This window comes from Calonectris borealis, chromosome 3 (genome assembly GCF_964195595.1).
Source record: "Calonectris borealis chromosome 3, bCalBor7.hap1.2, whole genome shotgun sequence".
In the NCBI taxonomy this organism is placed as follows: Eukaryota; Metazoa; Chordata; class Aves; order Procellariiformes; family Procellariidae; genus Calonectris; species Calonectris borealis.
The window spans coordinates 81,318,408-81,337,957 of NC_134314.1; the positions used below are offsets into that span (position 1 = coordinate 81,318,408).

At 37.0% G+C, this 19,550-nt stretch overlaps 1 protein-coding gene across 1 annotated transcript in view; it reads right to left on the reverse strand.

Moving 5' to 3' along the window:
- Window positions 1-19,550, reverse strand: part of WDR27 (WD repeat domain 27) — an 89,054-nt gene that overhangs the window by 3,138 nt on the left and 66,366 nt on the right. Inside the window, exon 23 of the mRNA XM_075144602.1 lies at window positions 11,645-11,743. Coding sequence (XP_075000703.1) covers window positions 11,645-11,743 — 99 coding nt within the window. The remainder of the gene's footprint in view (window positions 1-11,644; window positions 11,744-19,550) is intronic.

Here is a 19,550-nt window from a genome sequence, read left to right on the forward strand (position 1 = left end):
GCCACTTTGGAGACAGAGTATTGGTCCAGATGGACCTTCACTGTGACGGAATACTGTTGTTCTCAGGCTCTTTTGTTTTAGCATGTTTTTCCAAGGGAGACAGCTCAGGCATTTCTAAAAATAAGTACAAGGAGAAAAAAAAATCCATGCGGAAATGAACAGGTATTTCTTACCTCAATAAGATTTGCAACTATTTAGTTCAGGAGCATGTCCTGTTTTAGACCAAAGACTTGATCTTCGAGCCTCGCTAGTGTGAGAGATGTGGGGTTTTGCCATCCTGTGGAAACCCAGCTCAACTGGATGAACACAGAAGACTTTCAAAAACCGCACTCCACACATGTGGTTTGTTCAGATGCAAATTTGTTCAGATGGTCAAATTATCTCAAGAGGATCCACAGTTCTCGCCCCCATCAGAAGGTACATGCCTCCTTCCGCCAAAGCGACAGAGCCAATGCCTAGTCTGGGACATGATTACCCATTCAGTCCCTTCTGCTAGTGCAGGGCTAGGAAGAAATGCCATCAGAGATTTCCTCAGTATGTACTACTAGGGAAAGGAGGAGGTAGGAAGAAGAATAGAATAGAATAGAAAAGAATAGAATAGAATAGAATTCAGCTGGAAGGGACCTACAATGATCATCTAGTCCAATTGCCTGACCACTTCAGGGTTGACCAAAAATTAAAGCATATTATTAAGGGCATTTTCTAAATGCCTCTTAAACACTGACAGGCATGGGGCATTGACCACCTCTCCAGGAAGCCTGTTCCAGTATTTGACCACCCTCTCGGTAAAGAAATGTTTCTTCATGTCAAGTCCAAACCTCCCTGACGGACACAGCTTTGAACCATTCCCACGCGTCCTGTCACTGCATACTAGGGAGAAGGGACCGGCACCTCCCTCTCCACGTCCCCTCCTCAGGAAGCCGTAGAGAGCAATGAGGTCACGCCTCAGCCTCCTTTTCTCCAAACTAGACAAGCCCAAAGTCCTTAGTCACTCCTCATAGGACATTCCTTTCACCAGCTTTGTGGCCCTCCTCTGGACGCATTCAAGGACCTTAACATCCTCTTTAAATTGTGGGGCCCAGAACTGCAGACAGTATTCAAGGTGAGGCCACACCAATGCTGAACACAGTGGGATAATCACCTCTTTGACTGGCTGGTTATACAGTGTTTGATGCACCCCAGGATGTGGTTTGTCTTCTTGGCTGCCAGGGCACACGGCTGACTCATATTGACCCTGCTGTCGATCAGCACCCCCAGATGCCTTTCTGCAGGGCTGCTCTCCAGCCACTCCTCCCCAAAATTATACTTGTGCCTGGTGTTACTCCATCCCAGGAGCACTTGGACTTGTTAAATTTCATGCCGTTAAAGATTGCCCAATGCTCCAATCTATCGAGATCCCTCTGCAAGGCATCCCGTCCCTCAAGAGAGTCAACAGCACCTCACAGGTTGGTATCATCAGCAAACTTGCTAATGGTGCATTCAACTCCTGCATCCAGACCGTTGATAAAAACATTGAACAGAACTGGCCCTAGGATTGAATGCAACAGGATAAAATGAGAACCTTATAATAAGATAAATGATGGACACTTTCCTGAGATCTTAATAAAATTAACTAAAACATTATCTAATTTAATATCAATCTGCCTTAGAAAGAATCCTAGATGTATATTTTGTCTCAAGTAATTCCCTTATAATTGGAAGTTATATCACATTTCTGTTTCTTCCACTCTCTCCCTGCTTCCAGTAATAACAGGCAATGAACCAGTGTTCTGTTTAGCTTCTCTGGGAAACCAGAAGCAAAATTACTAAAGCCACTGATATCAGTTGGGCTAGAATTTCATGCTACTGCCATCATCCTCTGCTAATCCTTCTTCAGGGTCCTTATCTGAGTTAAAAAGTGGTTCATTTGCGTTCAGGTGAAAGAATGACACACACACTGAGGTGACATCTTAAAAGACAAACTGCAGCTTTATCATTTGTCTTTCTCCAGACCTAACTTCTCTCTTCAATGCACAATATAGGTCACTCACTACCTGGTTAGAGACAAAAAAGACAGTGGCAAGAGTCAGTGTGACTCTCTCCAGATGTTCTTAGCAGAGGAGCTGAAATGAAGGTCATAAATGTTGGAATAAGTCCCAGATGTGGGTTTGTACTATGGTATGGTATGTCACTGGGAAAATGATCTATCTGTTTCAAGAAAGGTTCTTAAATGAGTAAGCAACTAGCTGGATAGAATACAGCTACAGTTCTGTAAAAAAACATGTCACAGGGTGTCTCAGCTACTATGATATTCCAGACAAAGTAGATACATTGTGAGTGAATTATGAAAAACCGTAGATCAACCAATCCCCTCAGATTACAATGCCAGCATTTTAATGCGTGAATTACCATAATCGTTAAACATCTCAAATACTACTTTTCAGAAACACAGCGAGTAGGAACAATGGTGATTCCAGCTGTTGAAAATTTCTATGGCATAAGAAAAAGGGTCAGAGGATCCCCTTATCAGCATCTACTCTTCCCTGCCTACTCCAGCACACACTGCAGGCCTGAAAGGAAGAAGGCAAAACAGAAGCCCCCCACAGCTGCCAAACCAGCTCACAGGGAAAACTTGTTAGCGAGTGCAGAATCAAGCACTTCTGAGCCTGCTGTACTTTATGCAGTGGACTGGATGAAAAGAGGCACAAAAGGCAGCTTTGAAGAATTTCTGCTTCCCGCCTTCCCCACACTATGCTGTACACAGTTCAGATACAGCCAGGAGCTGGGCCAAAATGTTTGGTGTGGCTATATCATACTTCATTGGACAGCTGGAATCGTTTTATGTTGCTATTTTAATTTGAGACAGAAGTTGTATCTGTTTTTCTTTTCATATTTAATATGTTAGCTAAGACTTAGCTTTCTCTTTTCCAAAAGCTCATTTAGAATGCAGTTTATTCCATACTTCATTTTCCTTGTATTTCATCTAATTGTATTTTTAATGGCTGAACTCTGCTTTGTTATACATCCTCTACACATTTATCTCATAATTGCCAATCGATTTGGCCCTAAGTTTCTTAAAGACCATGTAAGAAAGGAGAATCTTCTTGGAATGAAAATGCGTGAATTTTAATCGATGTGGAGAAGAAGCTTTGTACCTGTTCTACATGAAAGCCCAGGAATTTTAGAACTGAAACCTCCCCCAGAATGGTTTCTAGTATCAGCAAGTGTTCAATTGCATTCTATGAATATTATTTGTTGAGCAAAAGAAATGCATGATAGCGACACTCTCTTCAAGATGGCAAGAAAAAGAAATGAGATACCTGAAGGACAGCTTCCTAGAGGGCTGTGTAAGATAATTAAATTCTAATTCCTACTTCTATATAAGAAACATAGCTGGACAAACTCCTAATGATTAGTCCTTTAGTTCTTCGTGTTTGAAAAAGCTTCGTCACTTCAGCTTCTCAGGACAGAGGAGGAGACTGTATTCAAAGTACAAAGTACACTTCACAAAATATTTTTCACCATGCCCCTCCATGGAGCATAAAAAGTAGATGCTCACTTGCTTATCCCTTTCAACATTGTATTATTGGTTCCTGGAAGACAGTTGTGTAGTGTGTGAAGGGGGCAAGAGAGGTTTATTTTATCTGGCAGCTTCACTTCATGTCTTTGGAAAAGCGTTTTTTTCTGAGGCATTGAGTACAGTGATTTTCAGAACTGTTAAGTCAAGAGCAACCTCTGGTTCTCAGCAACTCTGAAAAACAGGCATGGGCATCTCATTTTTGCTATCTTTTTCAGAAAAAAGGCTTAACTAGAAGCCTTGCATTCTTAACCTTGCAGCTATCTTCTCTTACTTCTCTCTGCAGGGCTTTCATTTTCTCTCTCTAGGCACTCTCTTCATCTCTCCAATATCATCACTTCTCTCCACACATATGTTCTTTCCCTCCAGTGCTTAGTCTCCACCATTCCCTCTTCACTCTCATTTTCTATCTGATGGTTTCTGAGAAGCTGTCTGTTCTCCAAATTATCCTTATGACTACAGTTAGTGCCTTTCCTTCTTACTCCCAGCCAATCCTATCTCCTTCCAGTCCACAAGTGACCCCCACCGTCCCTGTCTAGATTCTTGGTAGACAGAATTCAAATTGAACAGCTGAGTAACCAATTGTTTAGTACCACCCCTTTCAACCTAGTAGTGCCATTCAATAAAATATTTACACTTGTAAGAAGTACAGTAAAAATTTTATGACAAATGTGCTATGAATTGAGAAGCTTGCCACTACAAGCATATTTATCTAAAATCATATGCTGTACAGCTGTTTTTTGCTGGCAACACACTTAGAATGGCTGGAGTATCCCATGATTAAACTGAATTATATTGTCCTTTCTAGCTTACAGAAGGCTTTTCCTTTCTTTTTTAAGATCTGCCATCCTTCTTTATAGTTGTCATATGCGCTTACCAAAGAATTCCTTTGGTATAAACAAATTTCTCTGCTAAACAACATCAACTCCTATACTAATAGGCACACGGCATTACTGGGTTTTGTTAGAAGCTGCAAAAGAAATGGTCTTCCTGATATAAGCAGAAATATACATGTGCAGTGAGGAGCTCTGATTCTGAATTCTCAGGGATTGGAATAAACTCAGTAGGACTATCTGCTGTGTCACGCTAATAGGTTCTCCACAGGCTCGACCACCCTCGTAGCAGGAGTGTAGTACAACCCAAAGCTCTACGTTCTTTTCCATCAAAGCAGTTTTTAAAAAGGCAAGGGCCAAGATTTGCAAAAGTAACCAGTGACTTAAAGGCAGTAGCCAAACTAGGCACTGTAAGAAGTCAAGTCCACTTTGAGAATCTCCCAAAGGTGGGTAAAGCTGAAGCCCTTCTTTTCCCCCAAGCCACTTAGACTAGGACTAAATTTAGGATAAAAGATAAGCTGTACTTCTGTGTTTTTGCTGAATTTCTAAATCCATTTAACTGTTGAAAGTTGAAGGGTTATGAAATTCTCTAAATTTGAAGAGTATCTCATAAATTATTAACAAGTTATGGGCTTGTAAACTACACAGCAGCATGAGTCAATCACTGACAACAATTTTTTAAAAAAGCAGTCTTATAAAAAAAAAAAACCCAAAAGTCTCACTTGCTGTCACAATGATTCATTTGCTCAACAGCACTCAAGGTGCTGTTACCTTTTGCAGAGACCTTTTTACCTCAGTGTTTGGCCCAGTGAATCCAACTTCTCCTGCTCATAAGTCTTAGAGTCTTAGAGTAAGAAAGGGCACATGCAGCTGCCTTTGGTTACTTTGCATGAATGTCTTGGTACCATTTACAAGTTGATCAAACTGGAACAGCCTTTAGCCCATGAGAGTTAAGATAAATTGTATTAACTGCCATCCCAATTTTTTTTTACAATTAATACCAGGATAATAAATCTGTATATTTGAGGATAAAAGAAGAGGAATACTGAACATGATGGTGGATGAAAATGAAACGTTAATAAAATTTAGTCAGATTGCTATTTCACTAAATTGGATGGATAGAAAAATTAAGCTGATATGTTCATTAAATTTAAGAGATATTCACTCCAAATCCTCGTTCAATTCACTAAGATTACACAAATGAAAGTACACATATTTGGCTAAGAGTACAAGGAGAAGACAAGGAGAGAAATACATTCAACCTTAGAAGCATGTATATGAGGTCAGTGGCAGGCTTTTTTTTTCTTTTTAATGCAGCTGTCTTCTTTGGCTGGACGAGGGTAAAGGAAATAACATCTCACCAGATACAAACTGCAGTACAGTCTTTGGCACAGTCAGTCTTCATACAAAGCCTGCATTACTGTACACTACTGCTTATGAAGAAAACAGACTGAAGAAATTTCTTCCTCAGCAGCTTAAAGTAGTACGTAGAAAGAGAACAGGTTTGTGAAATGAGTGAACAGTTGAAGACTTGATATTAAGACACATGAGGACATGCTGGAAAAACATTAAATAGTCTCTCTCTTTCACAGTCTTCTCTGATTTGTCACCCAATTTTAATCACTCTCTTCATCGGAAGGTTCTCAGCCAAGCCAGTTGACTGACTGCATATATAGCCCCAGCTCATCAAAAAAAAAAAGTAAAATATGCTAGCTTAAGCCGCTGCAGTTGCAAACATGTTTTGTTTAACATCTACAACAGCATATGAGTACAAACTTCAACATAGCAGCACAGCACAGCAGATGCTTGAAGGCCTCTACAGTAGAAAGGCCTATGGTAAAAAAAACTTCTACAGTAGAACAAGTGAGTCTGGGAACTCTTGTATTGAAGAATAATTAACAATTCAGTAGTCCATTTCTGATCAAACAAAGCATCTGTTTTCTTCTCCTTTACGCATAATTCCTAAGCAGGACATTACTGCATTCAGAGAATTCCATTTTATAAGCAAATTAAATGTAATTGTTTAACATGCATAGTAGAGGCATATTCAGTTCAGCTCAGGACGATCTGTGGATTTCCTAAAATTTCAGGAAAGTGCCTCTTCTGAGATGAATAGTAACCTATTTGCAAAAGCCTATTCCTTCTGAAGCTAATTAAAATCCAAAAGAAAATAATCAGTCTTCAGATTTTTACCAGGTGTCCTTTTCCACAAATATGCTTACACCCCTAGTCTCAGTGTCCAGCTTTCTGAGGCTTCAGTAAACCATTTCTACACTTTATAGATTTGGATGTTTTTATCATCTTGGATGGTACAAGAGAATCTCTGTCCATTGGCTGTTACTGAGTTGCCAGATTTTAATTTAAGTGAGCTATCTGCCCTAAAAATAAAAGTCCTGATCTCTTTCCTCAGACCTCCATCTCAAGCCTTTTCATTGCTGTTTCCTTGCTGCTTTCTTGTTCATTATGAGAGAGTACTCACACTCCCGGATATACTCCCTCTGAAGTTTTTCTGACATGACTGCAGCTTCCCCTTAGATGTCCAAGCTAGCTTACTTTCCACCTTCTGCTTATAATTCTTTCATGAGTATAAAGGTTTTTCCATCCAAGGGCCATGAATAAGACAAAGGATTCTACCAAATAATTTTTCAACAAAAGTCTATAGAAAACTTTTTAGAACCTAATTTTTTAAAGTTACTCTAGTCTTCCAGCTGAATTCAAAACTTTAAAATACATTTCAGAAAAGCAAAATAAAAACTAGAATTTTTAGAATTTGATGGCATTTTCTAGCCTTTGAATTTGATCTCCTGGAATGGAAGATCAGAAAAGCTGACAGCTGGTTGCTTATTCCTCCAAAGACAAAATTACAGAAGAAAGAAAAATTAAAATTACCAAATTCCATTTACAACTAGTTTTGATGTATTTGTGGATTATGAGCGGGAGTAATTGGGATTGACTGGGCCAAATAGTAGGGTCGAAAGAACCATGTGAAAGAGCTTTCCTGACTTCAGTGAGATCATATTAGAGGTCAAGCTGGTCACAGGTTTTAAATCTACATGATTTAGTCTGTGACAAGATAGTCCTGAGTCCTAAGGAAGAACATCATACTGGAAAAAATGTGCCCTAGATAGAGATGAGACAAGACTGATTCAATACTAAAGCCAAAACTCAGAAAATTAAAGTCTGAAAAAGAATTTTCCATATCACCACAAAAGCTACCTCCATTGTGGAAAATTTTATGATTAAGTGAACCATCAATGGTGAACCAAAATTGCAAAAGAATGGAGTTTTCATACAAGTTGTTCTAAAGTGAAATCTCCAGATGTGACCGCCAGGAAAAGTATACTTTGTTAGTAGCTAGTAAAAGATGATAACTCATATTTTCAGACACATCCAAAACCACCTGTAGCCAATTCTGACTAAAGTGGTGGCTTTAGTGCTAAATTGTATTACTATCTGAGAGACTCACAAGCAAACATCCTTACTGGGAACATTAAATGTGTCTCCTTTCAAGCAGGTCAGCAGAAAATCAATATGAAATTTTCAGTGGCTCCCATGCAAATCTAGCTGTGAAAGAGATTTCCAGATCTCTACTATTCATTTAACTTTCTCCAGCTGCCAAGTAAGGCACTTATTGTCAGTTATTATCTAACTTAAGTGTGCCACAATATAATAATACCTGAAACTAATGTTATTTGAAATATATCTGTACTTCTAAACACAAAATCAGACTTATAAATTAATGCAAAAAAAATTCTATTGAGTAACAATTTGAATTAATACCTTCCACACACGTAAATTAGATATTTTACTGATAAACAGCCCACAAGTGGAACTTACGTGGTAATCAAATGATGTTAATATTTTCTACATGGCAATTTTAAACAGCCATGCCTTCAGTGACAAGAGATTTCTGGAGAACGTGCACTATCACAAAATCAGAGAATAATTCATTTTGCAGGGACTTCAAGAAATCTTATCATCAAACCTACTCAATGTAAGGTCAACACTGAACTCAGATCAGGTTTCTGAGGACTTTTTCCATTATAGTCTAGTTTTGGTTTGTTTTTTTTTTTTCTCTTGAAGCTATCTCTCAGTATATCAGTCAGGTGGTCACAACAAACTGTCGTATATTTACTTCCTTTAAATCTACAGACAAAGAGAATGGAACAGATTTGCCATATTTCATGCAATGCAAATTCTATTTTTGATTATTTTTCATCAAATGCCCTACATTGACTTACTAAGCATGTGTTTAAATATCTGTATATTTCAGACAGGTAGCCTTCTAGGACTTCAGGAAATTATCTCATCCAACTCAGATCAGGTTGCTCAGGGCACGTTCTGTTAAAGTGTAGTTTGGCATGGGAGTTTTTTCTCTCTCTGGAAGCTACCTCTCAGTATATCAGTAGAGAGGTAGCAATGCATACTGATTTCAAAGTCATGATTCTGTCATGAAAAAGTAACTACCAGCACAGTATATTGGCTCAGAGATTGGAGCTTCTTTTATTCTTCTCTGCTTTTTTTTTTTTAACAACTACCGATGAGGACAATAATATGCTAGGGGTTTTGCCACATAAAACTTGGATAGTTTTGCCATACAGTGTTCACCCCCAGCTTGTACAAAGATGAAACCAACACTCAACTACACAAAAGCCACCAAAAACCAGCAGATGACAATAGTGTCCCCATTTGCTTTTATCCTGCTTCAAAAACATTTCAAAGAGACATGATTTATTGTTCCCATATTTGGAAGATAAGACTCCCACCCTATTTTAACTTGGATTGACTCAAATGTGTTATAGTTAATAGTTATAGTTATTATAGTTAAACACTATAATATCCTTTAATGTATATTCCCTAAAATAGATTGAAATTCAATTAATATTTTTGGTAAGATAAACACTTTTCCCTACATAAGTTTTGAACAATGAATGAAAGGAAGTGACAATGAGAAGCTAAAACTGAGAAATCATCTTGAAAATAAACCTAAGATAAATGCAAAGCTTCTATCTTATTCCCCTTCTCCAGCTTTCATAGCAACCATTTTATAAATCATTCCGGAGTACTATATGATGAAAGCAACAATGCCCCCCATCAGTAAAAAAAATCACTATTATACCCATCCAGGGTTTTTCCCTCTTTTCTGGAAGAACATTTATGCAAGTGAGAGTTATAATAATGGTTGGAACAAACTACCTCATGGACAGGTGCTGGGCAAGCAACCACTGAACTGGAGTGCTGCCAGTACACCTCACTCTTGGCTGGATCTTTCCACAGCAGAAAGCTTAGCCATAATGTTCGAATTTCACTCATCAGACACTTCCCTTTTTTCACCCCTTACTCCTTCCCTTGCCAGTGTTTCCCTCTGAATGCAACAGGGCTTTGTGCAGAGGTTATTCAGAACCCAGTATAATTCTTAACCGTATGCATTCAAACTTTGGATGAAACAAGAATAGTGTCAATTTTAAATCCCTAACTAGTAGTAGCAGTAGGTATAAAAGTCTTACAGTGTTGGAAACCCTGGCTGTCTAATATAAAGTCTTTCTTTCAAGGCATGGGATTACTCTTTTCTGATTAATTTGTGATTTTCTTCTTTTCCACTCTACAAGCTTACCATTGCATTTCTTAGCTTCTTCTCCTAGTGCCTTCTCCTAGTGCCTTTGAATGTAACTTTATGCTAAATCCTATATTGGAAAGTCCAGGTAATTATTTTTTTTCGGTTCTGCAATTCCCTCAAAAATACTTATTTAGAAAGCATTTCAGAGTGCTTATTATACAGAACAGCTTGGTTAACAGAATTTACATTTCAGCTGTAATCCTTCAAAGAAGCAATTTCTGCATATTCCTTGCTTTTTAGTAAAGTGTTCCTGATAACATCAGCTCCAAAATCTTCCCCCAGAACCATATCTGTAGGGAAATTTGTAAGCTGGTTCAAATCCACAGCTCTTGCTTCTCAGGAGAGAGCTCTTCAGGAAAAGGGTTCCTGGTCCTTGAACTTCAGATTTGGCTCTTAACCATAATACTAAATTGACTGTGTGATGTTTCATGAAGTTCAGTATTAAAGGCTTTGTGCCCCAAGGTACACTTTCAGAGTTAGACCAGTCTGGCTTGAATCCACAGCCAATGCTTATTTTACACCATTTACGGATTCTGCCCCCCAGTCAACAACTGATTTGCCTGAATTTAATTACTTCAAATTCTTGATTCATAGTATTATTGCAACTGAACCTCTAGACTTTTAACAGTTAAACTCTAGCAAGACATTTTCCACCAAAATGCATTCCAACAGCTGGACCACAGATCAGGATGCTGCAAGACTACAGTCAGCTCTATTCTTCAGTATATAACATCTTTTTTGCAGAGCTGTGTTCAGTGCTAAATCTGAAATTAGTCTTAATCTGGGTGCAAAATTTAATAAACTATACCATTTGGTTGAATATAGCATTGCTGAATCCAAAGAGGAGAAATACATAGTTTACCACAAGATAGCAATTAACAATTTCTCAGTTCAAACAACATATACACAAGGAATAAAACTTCCAGAAATTCTAAAATCACAGAAATGCTAGCATCTTTATTTACAAATGGAAGGAGATATGTAAATATGACAATATTCCCACATGTAAAGAAATTACACTTACTCCATAATTTTTTTTTAATAGTAGCAAGTACAGCCAGTGTTGAGGAGGTAGTGAAGTAAAGAGGAGCTACTGTGCACTCTCTTATAAATATAGTACTTTTTACCTATAGATATCTGAAAGGCTCAAAACACAACAGTAATAGTTTTTCAAAACATTGTAATAAAGCTATTTCACTATTTATTCTGACACAGCACATTTAAAATAACATTGCTTTTTAAATCTTTCAGGCCTTTGAGTAATTATGGCAGGCCTGAGCCCCTTGCCATTTCCTTGCCCCTACTTATTTCTCTCTTAAATTCTCTGAATTAGGAGTAGTCTACTCAGGTAATTTGAGGTGGATGTACATTTTCCCAACGCTCAACAAGTACAGGTTCACAATAGTTCCCATGCCAGAACTCTTTTTGTATGCAGTTAGTCAGAGCATTTGTCTTTGTAGCGTGCAGCATTTTGCATGAGTTTATAATTGACACAATAACCACACTATAGTTGGAAGTAGATGAACAGCCTTACAGCTGCACAACATATTGGCAGGTAAATAGAAGAGTAGTAAAAAGCAAGCTTACAGTGAAGATTACATATTTTAATTACAAAGAGGAAAAAAAGCAATGACTTACCTGTGGAGATGAGGGACTAAAAGTCACATTGATGACAGGTTCTGTGTGTCCCCCCAGTTTATGTGAAAAAGTGCTTGAACGCATTTCATATATGTAAGCCTAAAAACCAATGAGATTGTATTTTCACTTTAGAGAAATACATCATATTCTAGAAGCACTAAATTATAGTATAGGAGTACTAAATACTCAGCCTACAGAGAAGTTAGAAAATTTTCATAGTAACTAAACAAATATAAAGGTCATCAACAACTTAGAATTGATTTCTATAATTCAGGATAATTTAGCAAATGCTTAAGTTAACTCAAATGAAAAAAAAAAAAGATTTAGAAAGAGTAACACAATCTTTTCGCCTTAAATAACTAAATGTTAGGTATATTTCAAGTAGGCAGGTAAAAAATGACCCTTTTAAAATATATTTTTAAGGGTATTCTTCAGAATTTAAACCTTATCTTTTAAGTAGAAATACATATAATCTAAAACCTTGGTTTCTAAATTTGAACACTCTTATGTTTGTTGCTACATTAAATAGATTTTTTCCGTTTCTACATATGTCTTTGCAGTTTTTAATTGAACAGCATAGAATTCAATAACAAGTCAATAATACTATGAGTGATGTGGGTATCATCAAAGAGAAAAAGCACACTGCTTTGCTTCTCAAAGGAAAAAGGGAAAAGTGCTTTCCAAGGAGTAAATTAAATTTAGTAGCAAAATAATTATATTCTTATTGGAACAGACTCAAATAATGAAAAAATGTCAATGCAAAACTGCATTAAGAAACCAATCCAAAATTCAGTGAAAGTCATAGACATACTAATACTATGAAAACAATTGGATTGTGATATTAAATTAGCATTATCTTATATAAACAAAACAGAAAATGCTTTAAAACAAATTCTGTAGTATAGGTCCTCCACATAAGAAACACTTGTGAGAGTCATGTGCAGGCACACAGTATTGTTTTAGACTATGCCTTATCTAGTAAAAATAACAATTATTCACAGGATACAGTCAGACAGTATGCATACACAAGGCATATCAGGAGACACATAAAATATGTAGAAAATATGCAGACTTATTTGGTACATTATGAATAAAATGTGTATTTCAAAAGACAGAATAAATTGTAAAGCATGCAAAAAATAGTCAAAGATGAAAATCTAAACTTTACAGTTTCAATAAAAAATTAAAATGTTCCATTGTCTTTACTAAATCTCTGCAGTTAAGACTATGAACATGGAATTCAGAGCACAACCTAACATAAACTAAACCAAGCTGTGCACAGGAACTATTACTACAATATATTACTCTCTGACTTTTCTTAAGTTTTTTGATGATAGTACCCTAAAATGAGTTTAATCATTCAGACCCAAGGCAGTTGAGCTTCCCCTAGCAGACGGCAAACTGCTACAGGATATATGTCCCAAAAACTTGTGGACTCAAATGGCAGTCTTCCCAATTTATGAAAAGATTCATGGACCAATGCAGGTTCTGAAAAACACTTAATGCCTCACTCAGAAAACAAATCTTATCAGCTAACTCCAAAAATTCTCTAGTCCAAAGCAGCACTGAAGAAACACTGGATAGTCCTCTGTGTCAACTATTCCATTCATGACCACATTCACTGAGAGGCAAACCAAGAGGCCAACTGTAAATCTACTTAATTGCATCCAGTTTATACACCTCACATATTCTGGATTCAGTCCAGGATATGGAATTAAAACCATCTACTGGCATAAATGAAGTACCTAAAAACAGACAGAAATGTAGGTATCCATTTTTAACCTCTGCATCTTTTGTAGCATTCCACACAGATATTGCCATACTAACTGGGAAAGTAGCAAGGTCCCCAGTAATGTGTTAATTGCATCCTTCTTAAATGGATACAGCAAATGCTTGTTAATTGGAAATTCTGCCTTAAAAAGTGTGACCCTCCTCCCTACTTTTTAAACGTCTTAGGAAACTGGTCATAATAATGAGTATTTGATTGCTAGTAATATAAAAGCAGCATTTTTGTTTGTTTGTTTTAAAACATATGGCCATACCACAGCTACTGTGATTTATACTACTTGGGACATGATCAGTTCACAAGAGAACAGATAGGTAAGGGGAACCCAAACAAGATAAAAGTGATATAATGACACAAAAGAAAGCATTCTGATTATTTTCTCTGATGGAAAGTACAAGACCATATGTTTGTAAATTCAGTCTGTACACAGGACTACTCAAGTTCTTGCTGTTTCCGTACAGAAATGCCGCAATTGCTGTTTGTAAATACTTCCAGTTAGCCATAAGATTCCTCTTTACTGACATAAAAATATTAAGAGGTAGTGTCGGTTATTTACTTCACATTCTAAACAGATTACAATATTGCCAAGTAATTAGGCTCAAATAGAGAAGGTTTCACAGTTCTAACATAATAGTACCCTCCGAAATTTCCCTTATTTTATGGGGCTACTTCCATCCGTTCTCCTCCTTCCACACTGGTTCTCTATTCTTCACTCTGATGATACTATGCCATGACTCAACTGGTATCAAAACTATCAGATGCTGACACCTGTGTGTTATCTCAGTACCTGTAACATTGTGCTTTCTTCTTCATAGCTAAGCTTTGTCACACTGTATATCACCTGGCCCTACTGTCCAGACTTTCCACAGGACTTCCTTCCGAAAACAGAGTGCTAACAAAGACCTTTTTACTCCAGCAAGGATGAGGTGTAAAGACTGCAGTCAGGTTGTACTTCACCACCACCACAGTGTCAGAGCAGACTACAATGGTCATGCTCACATAATTAATGGGAACCTGCAAGTCTCAAGAAAATGAGAGATGAGATGCTGTAGAAGTCCATATTCCAGGGAAACTCCAGAAAGGAAAGGAGTACTCTGAGTGAGAGGAGAGCAAGAAGCATTACAAGCAGCACTGCAGCCTCTAGAACAGGATGCTCCTCCACATCTGACTGACTGAAGAAAGAGACTATTTGTGAAAACAGGGAGAAATTATTCTTATCAAACAGCACCCCAAAATCCTTGTCAAAATCTTGTCAAAACTGTTCAATAGCATCACAATACTCAGTAATGCCACGACACTTTTTAGGTGTTTGTATCATGAAAGATTCAAATCCTATTCCTCATAGCTATTGTACACATGTCTATCCCCTTTGGAACTGTGGGAATGACAAAAACAGGACAAATACATCATGTTTCTTAACACATTACAGAACTTTGTTAGATATAAGAACTTAAACAGAATAGAACCGAATGAGGAAAATACAGGAGAGAATAAAATCAACTCTAAAATTCAGGTGTTTGGTACATAGCATAAGTCCTCTGGACTCTGCACAACTGACACATGGGGAGCTAGTAAAATAGATTTATTTAACTCCTATTGCAAGCAATTATTTCCCTTCACAAGCTAATTACTCTGCAACTGCAAGTTTTTGGATACCTGCATCAGTTCTTCTGCATATACTAAGACCAGTCTTTGACAGAGAGGTATTAGGCAGCAGACAGGACTATGCTTTCTATCACTCACCATCTTTTCTATTTCTGAATCCCAAATTGCCTTACTGTCACTTTTCTTTTCCTCTTCAAGCCCATTCTCCTCCCTCCCTTTCATGGAAGTAGGCACAAAGAAGAGGCAAAGTCAAGGACAGCAAGAGTCAAGACCACAAAATGCTCTGAATCACAGATCTACAATGCTTCCAATAATTTCTGAGCCAAGAAGAAACATGGCTCCATGTTTTAACCAAGAGAACAAACCACAGAGAGAGATGGTTAGTGAAGCTGAAAATTTTCCATCATAATCTAGTGGCTTACAGAACTTTGCCAAACTTATCCAATAAAAACTAATTTTCCATTCCAGGTTCTCAATTTAATTTGAGGAGGAGCACATTCATTTTTGGCTTAATCTCTATGTTCCAATTCCTCTCTATAAAATAGGTGTGATAATATTTCACTATTTTTTTGAAGACAAATCCAATGTTTATGAAACCCAGGTATTCTAGTAATTTATGCTCTTCCACACAGTTCCTAAATCAACCATTTGGCTCATACCTTCCTTTCAAAAAATGCTATGAAGCAGTTGTGCAGCTTCAGTAGAATCTAGCAAGTGCATATTTGGTTGTCTAAAAAGAGTTGTTAGCTAATCACACTTCTCAACCTAAAAAGCATTCAAACTCTTACCTCCCACCTTTCAAGAAATGCTTCAAAGCCCTGAGCTAGAGGTTAGGCTGGGATGCAGCACTCTTCTGAATCATCACATTGTGTTACAAGATTCACTGGGTCAGAGAAAAGTAATGACAAGCAAGTGCAGACAGAAGCCCACCTGTAGCTAACCACTGAAGCATTCACCAGCGTGGGAAAGACTTTTACTTCGATCTTTACTACAGAGTCTACTTTCGTATTGAACAGCTGCTAGACAAAACACACAGAACATGGCTGGGAACACAACTTTCCCACTCTACTTCGTTCCTACAATTCTATCCTAACAGAACTGGTGTTAAGCTTCTTTCTGATACTTTATTTCTAGCCCTGTAAATCTTAAATATTTAGGTGTGGTGGTTCAGTTTCAACAGCAAAAGTGGCAGAGTCCCTGACTACATCCCAGAATAGTTTATTATGTTGTGGTAGTTACCATCTTCTCTTCCAATAACTGTGCTTTTAAGGAAAGTAATAGCAAATATTTTAAATTAGCGTAATTTTGACATGTAACACAATAAAATGTGATTAAAAAAAAAAAAAGCACCATAAAAAAGTGTATAAAACCAGCTTCTGTTTAAGTAATTCTAGTCACAGATATTTAAGCTAGCCAGTGATAGTCTAAATTCTGAGAATAGACGTTAACTTGATGCAAGATTGAAAATAAACTTTTCAGTAAATTTATTTTTAACTTCAATAGTAAAAAAAAAACCAAAAAAAAACACGCAAAAAACCCAACAACAAAAAAACTAACGCAAAGGAAAGTGTATTTTAACAGAAATGACATTCAGGTATTCATAAGAAGTGGAATAACTCCAGTATAAACATTCTCCTACTATAGTCTGCCATCATTCTAGTTTTACTACATTTCTGATGTCATTCAAATTGTTTTTCTATTCTATACTTACTAGATTTTTTTACCATATTCGTCTCTACAGAAAAAAAAGAACAGTAAGTGAATTATAAATGGCACTATAACACTAGCCACAGAAGAAAAAAAAAGTTGAAAATATGAATTCAATGACAGAGGAAGAACAGATTTTCAGCTAACCAAATGTAATAAAAAAGAAAGCAAAACAGTCTAGGAAGTACTCAGCAATACCAAAATGCATATGTGCATATAATCTGTTATAGACTTTAGCCAAAGTCAATCCCTTTTTTTTATATTAAGACCAATTTCTTGCAATAAAAATACTGATTCAGTAGATACTGGTATTTCCTTTCCATTTCTGTCCAAGGGTCAGCCAAAAGTAAAAATCATTTACCTGCACCAATAACTTCCAAACAAGTTTCCTGCACCCATAACCACATACTTACTTATGTTTCCTTTCACTTGAAGTTTGAAGAAAATTTGGAGTAGTCAGTTTTCATTAACCCACAGTGTGAGAGTGTATTTAGCACCTTATATGTATATACAAGCTTGTGCTTTCTTCTTTAAATTTGTAGCAAGAGACAGGGAAGAAGGGTGAAGGTCCCTCCTTGAGGGGAAGAATTTCTATCCAAATGGAAAACTACTTAATTCTACTGCATTGGTACAGAGAGTGTGCTAAATAAATTGACTCTTTATCTGCAGAGTTTCACTACAAATTCTTTCCTCTGTTTTCTTATACTCTGTCTTCAAAGCAAACTTGTCCCCATCTGTTCCCACTGCCCCCTAGTCCATATGCATTTGCGTCAAACTACTTACACTCCTACTCCCCCCTGGGAAGGGAAAGAGGGGGAAGCAAATCAGAAAGAGAAACACTGAAAGCATAACAGAAAAATTCTCCTGGTTATCAGCTTTTGTACAGGGACCAGAAAAGCAACACCAGTTTCAAGAAAAACTCTTTGTAACTGCTGTTGCTTTAAACTGGAGAACATATTTTACAAACAGATCACAGGAAGAAAAAAAAAACAAAAACAAAACAAAAAAAGACACTGGTAAGATACCTAAGATACCTAATTTGACCTTAAGCAAATAGAGATTTTTTCTTCAGAAGCTTTGCATGGATTGGCCAAAGTTATCCCTTTCCTGTGACTATTTTTTCTATTATTTCAAATGAGCTACAGAAGATGGAAGTGTTAAAGCCTCTTGATAGAAAAATAAATAAATAATCTTACTTACACTTTTATGAAAGACATCTGGATTTATTAATAAGGCATTAGTCTCCATTTGCCTCCATTAGTGCCATCAAACCTGGTGCACACTCCCACACTACATGATATAATTGTTTGGCTTGCACTCCACCATCCCCTGTTTACACTGGGGCACATCTCCCACTGAACCATGTATTTTTCCTCAATCTCAAGCTGAAAAAGCACCTGATCTACTTATACTAAAATGAAAAATAACAATCAGCCTGAAGCAGACACCCAGCATGGAAAGTTTCAGCCCAAAATGTTCTCAATTATAAGCAACTGAAAACAGAATTATAGTGGAAAGTGTTAGACTACCTTAACTATAAGCATCAGTGCCAAACCCACACATAATAAAAGATTTCACAAGCACTCTAAGCACTGATTAACGTTTTTCAGTCCCGAGATATCTTATACACTTGCCACATGGTAGCATGGAAAGTCTATTCAAGTCTGTCACCAAAATATTGAGTACAATATGCCCTCTCAGAGACCCTTCCCCTTCTAATGTCAGTTATGGAGGCTGTCTTTCTGGTAGTCACAGGAAATTGCCCACTACAGTAAGATCCCAGTTTCCATCTGAGTTCCTTCAACATAACTACAAAAGGAGTAACAGTGAAAATTCATAGTGCTCTTTATTATTAAAACAGTGAATATTATCAAGATCAGTCATCTTTCAAGATGCAGGAGATACTTTTCAAATGTTCAAATGCTGACAGTTATAGGTAACACATGTTGAATTGTCCTCACTAAAAAGATTATATAAAGAGATCTAAACCATATCTCAGAGTTGCTTCTCTAAGCCACCCTTCTTAGAAGCTTCCAATTTATATTTTTCCTGATTTTAGTTTTTATTTAATTAGCCAATTTCAAAGCCTTACATACATGATTGGTTTTATTTGTCTGCCTGTGGAATTCATGCAGCACTAAATATTTAGTGCTGTATTTAGGTTGCTTTTACTTTTACAAAATACTTAGGTTTGGCAGAGGGCAGAATTATTACTTGAAGATTTTGTTCTAAGAAAATTTACCTCACCTCTCATTATGAAGCAGCATAGTTGGATCACACCATTCTGGAAATGGCTCTTTTCTGACTGCTGAAAAGATTCTCTTCTGTATCAGCTGTACCAATAATTGCATTCCCTGTTTGGGTACTGGTGTTGACTGTTAGACAGAAATACTGCAAGATTCAGATGACGCAGAGGATCTTCTTTCAGATGTTTAGGCATACAGGGAATTTCATTAGTTTTAAAAAGGATTACCCCATCGTAATAAATTTGCAAGCACAATGCAATCAACTAGTAGGATTGTAGGCATATGAACCAATGATAAACAAAATTCAACTGCTGTCAGAGTTGTAGACTAAGACGTATACATATAGAAAACCCAAGCCCTGTTGGTATAAATCTATACATAGTCACTTTTAGCACCTCACTGCTGCATGCATATCAAAATGAACCTTGGGTATTCACATCTACTTTGATTCCTGTTTTGCCTACATTTGCCAACCCCTACATGAATACGGGGTATTTTCTCTAAAATTATTTTTCTTTAGCAAAAAGGCTAATTTCTTATACTTCCACCCAGCTCTCAGAAG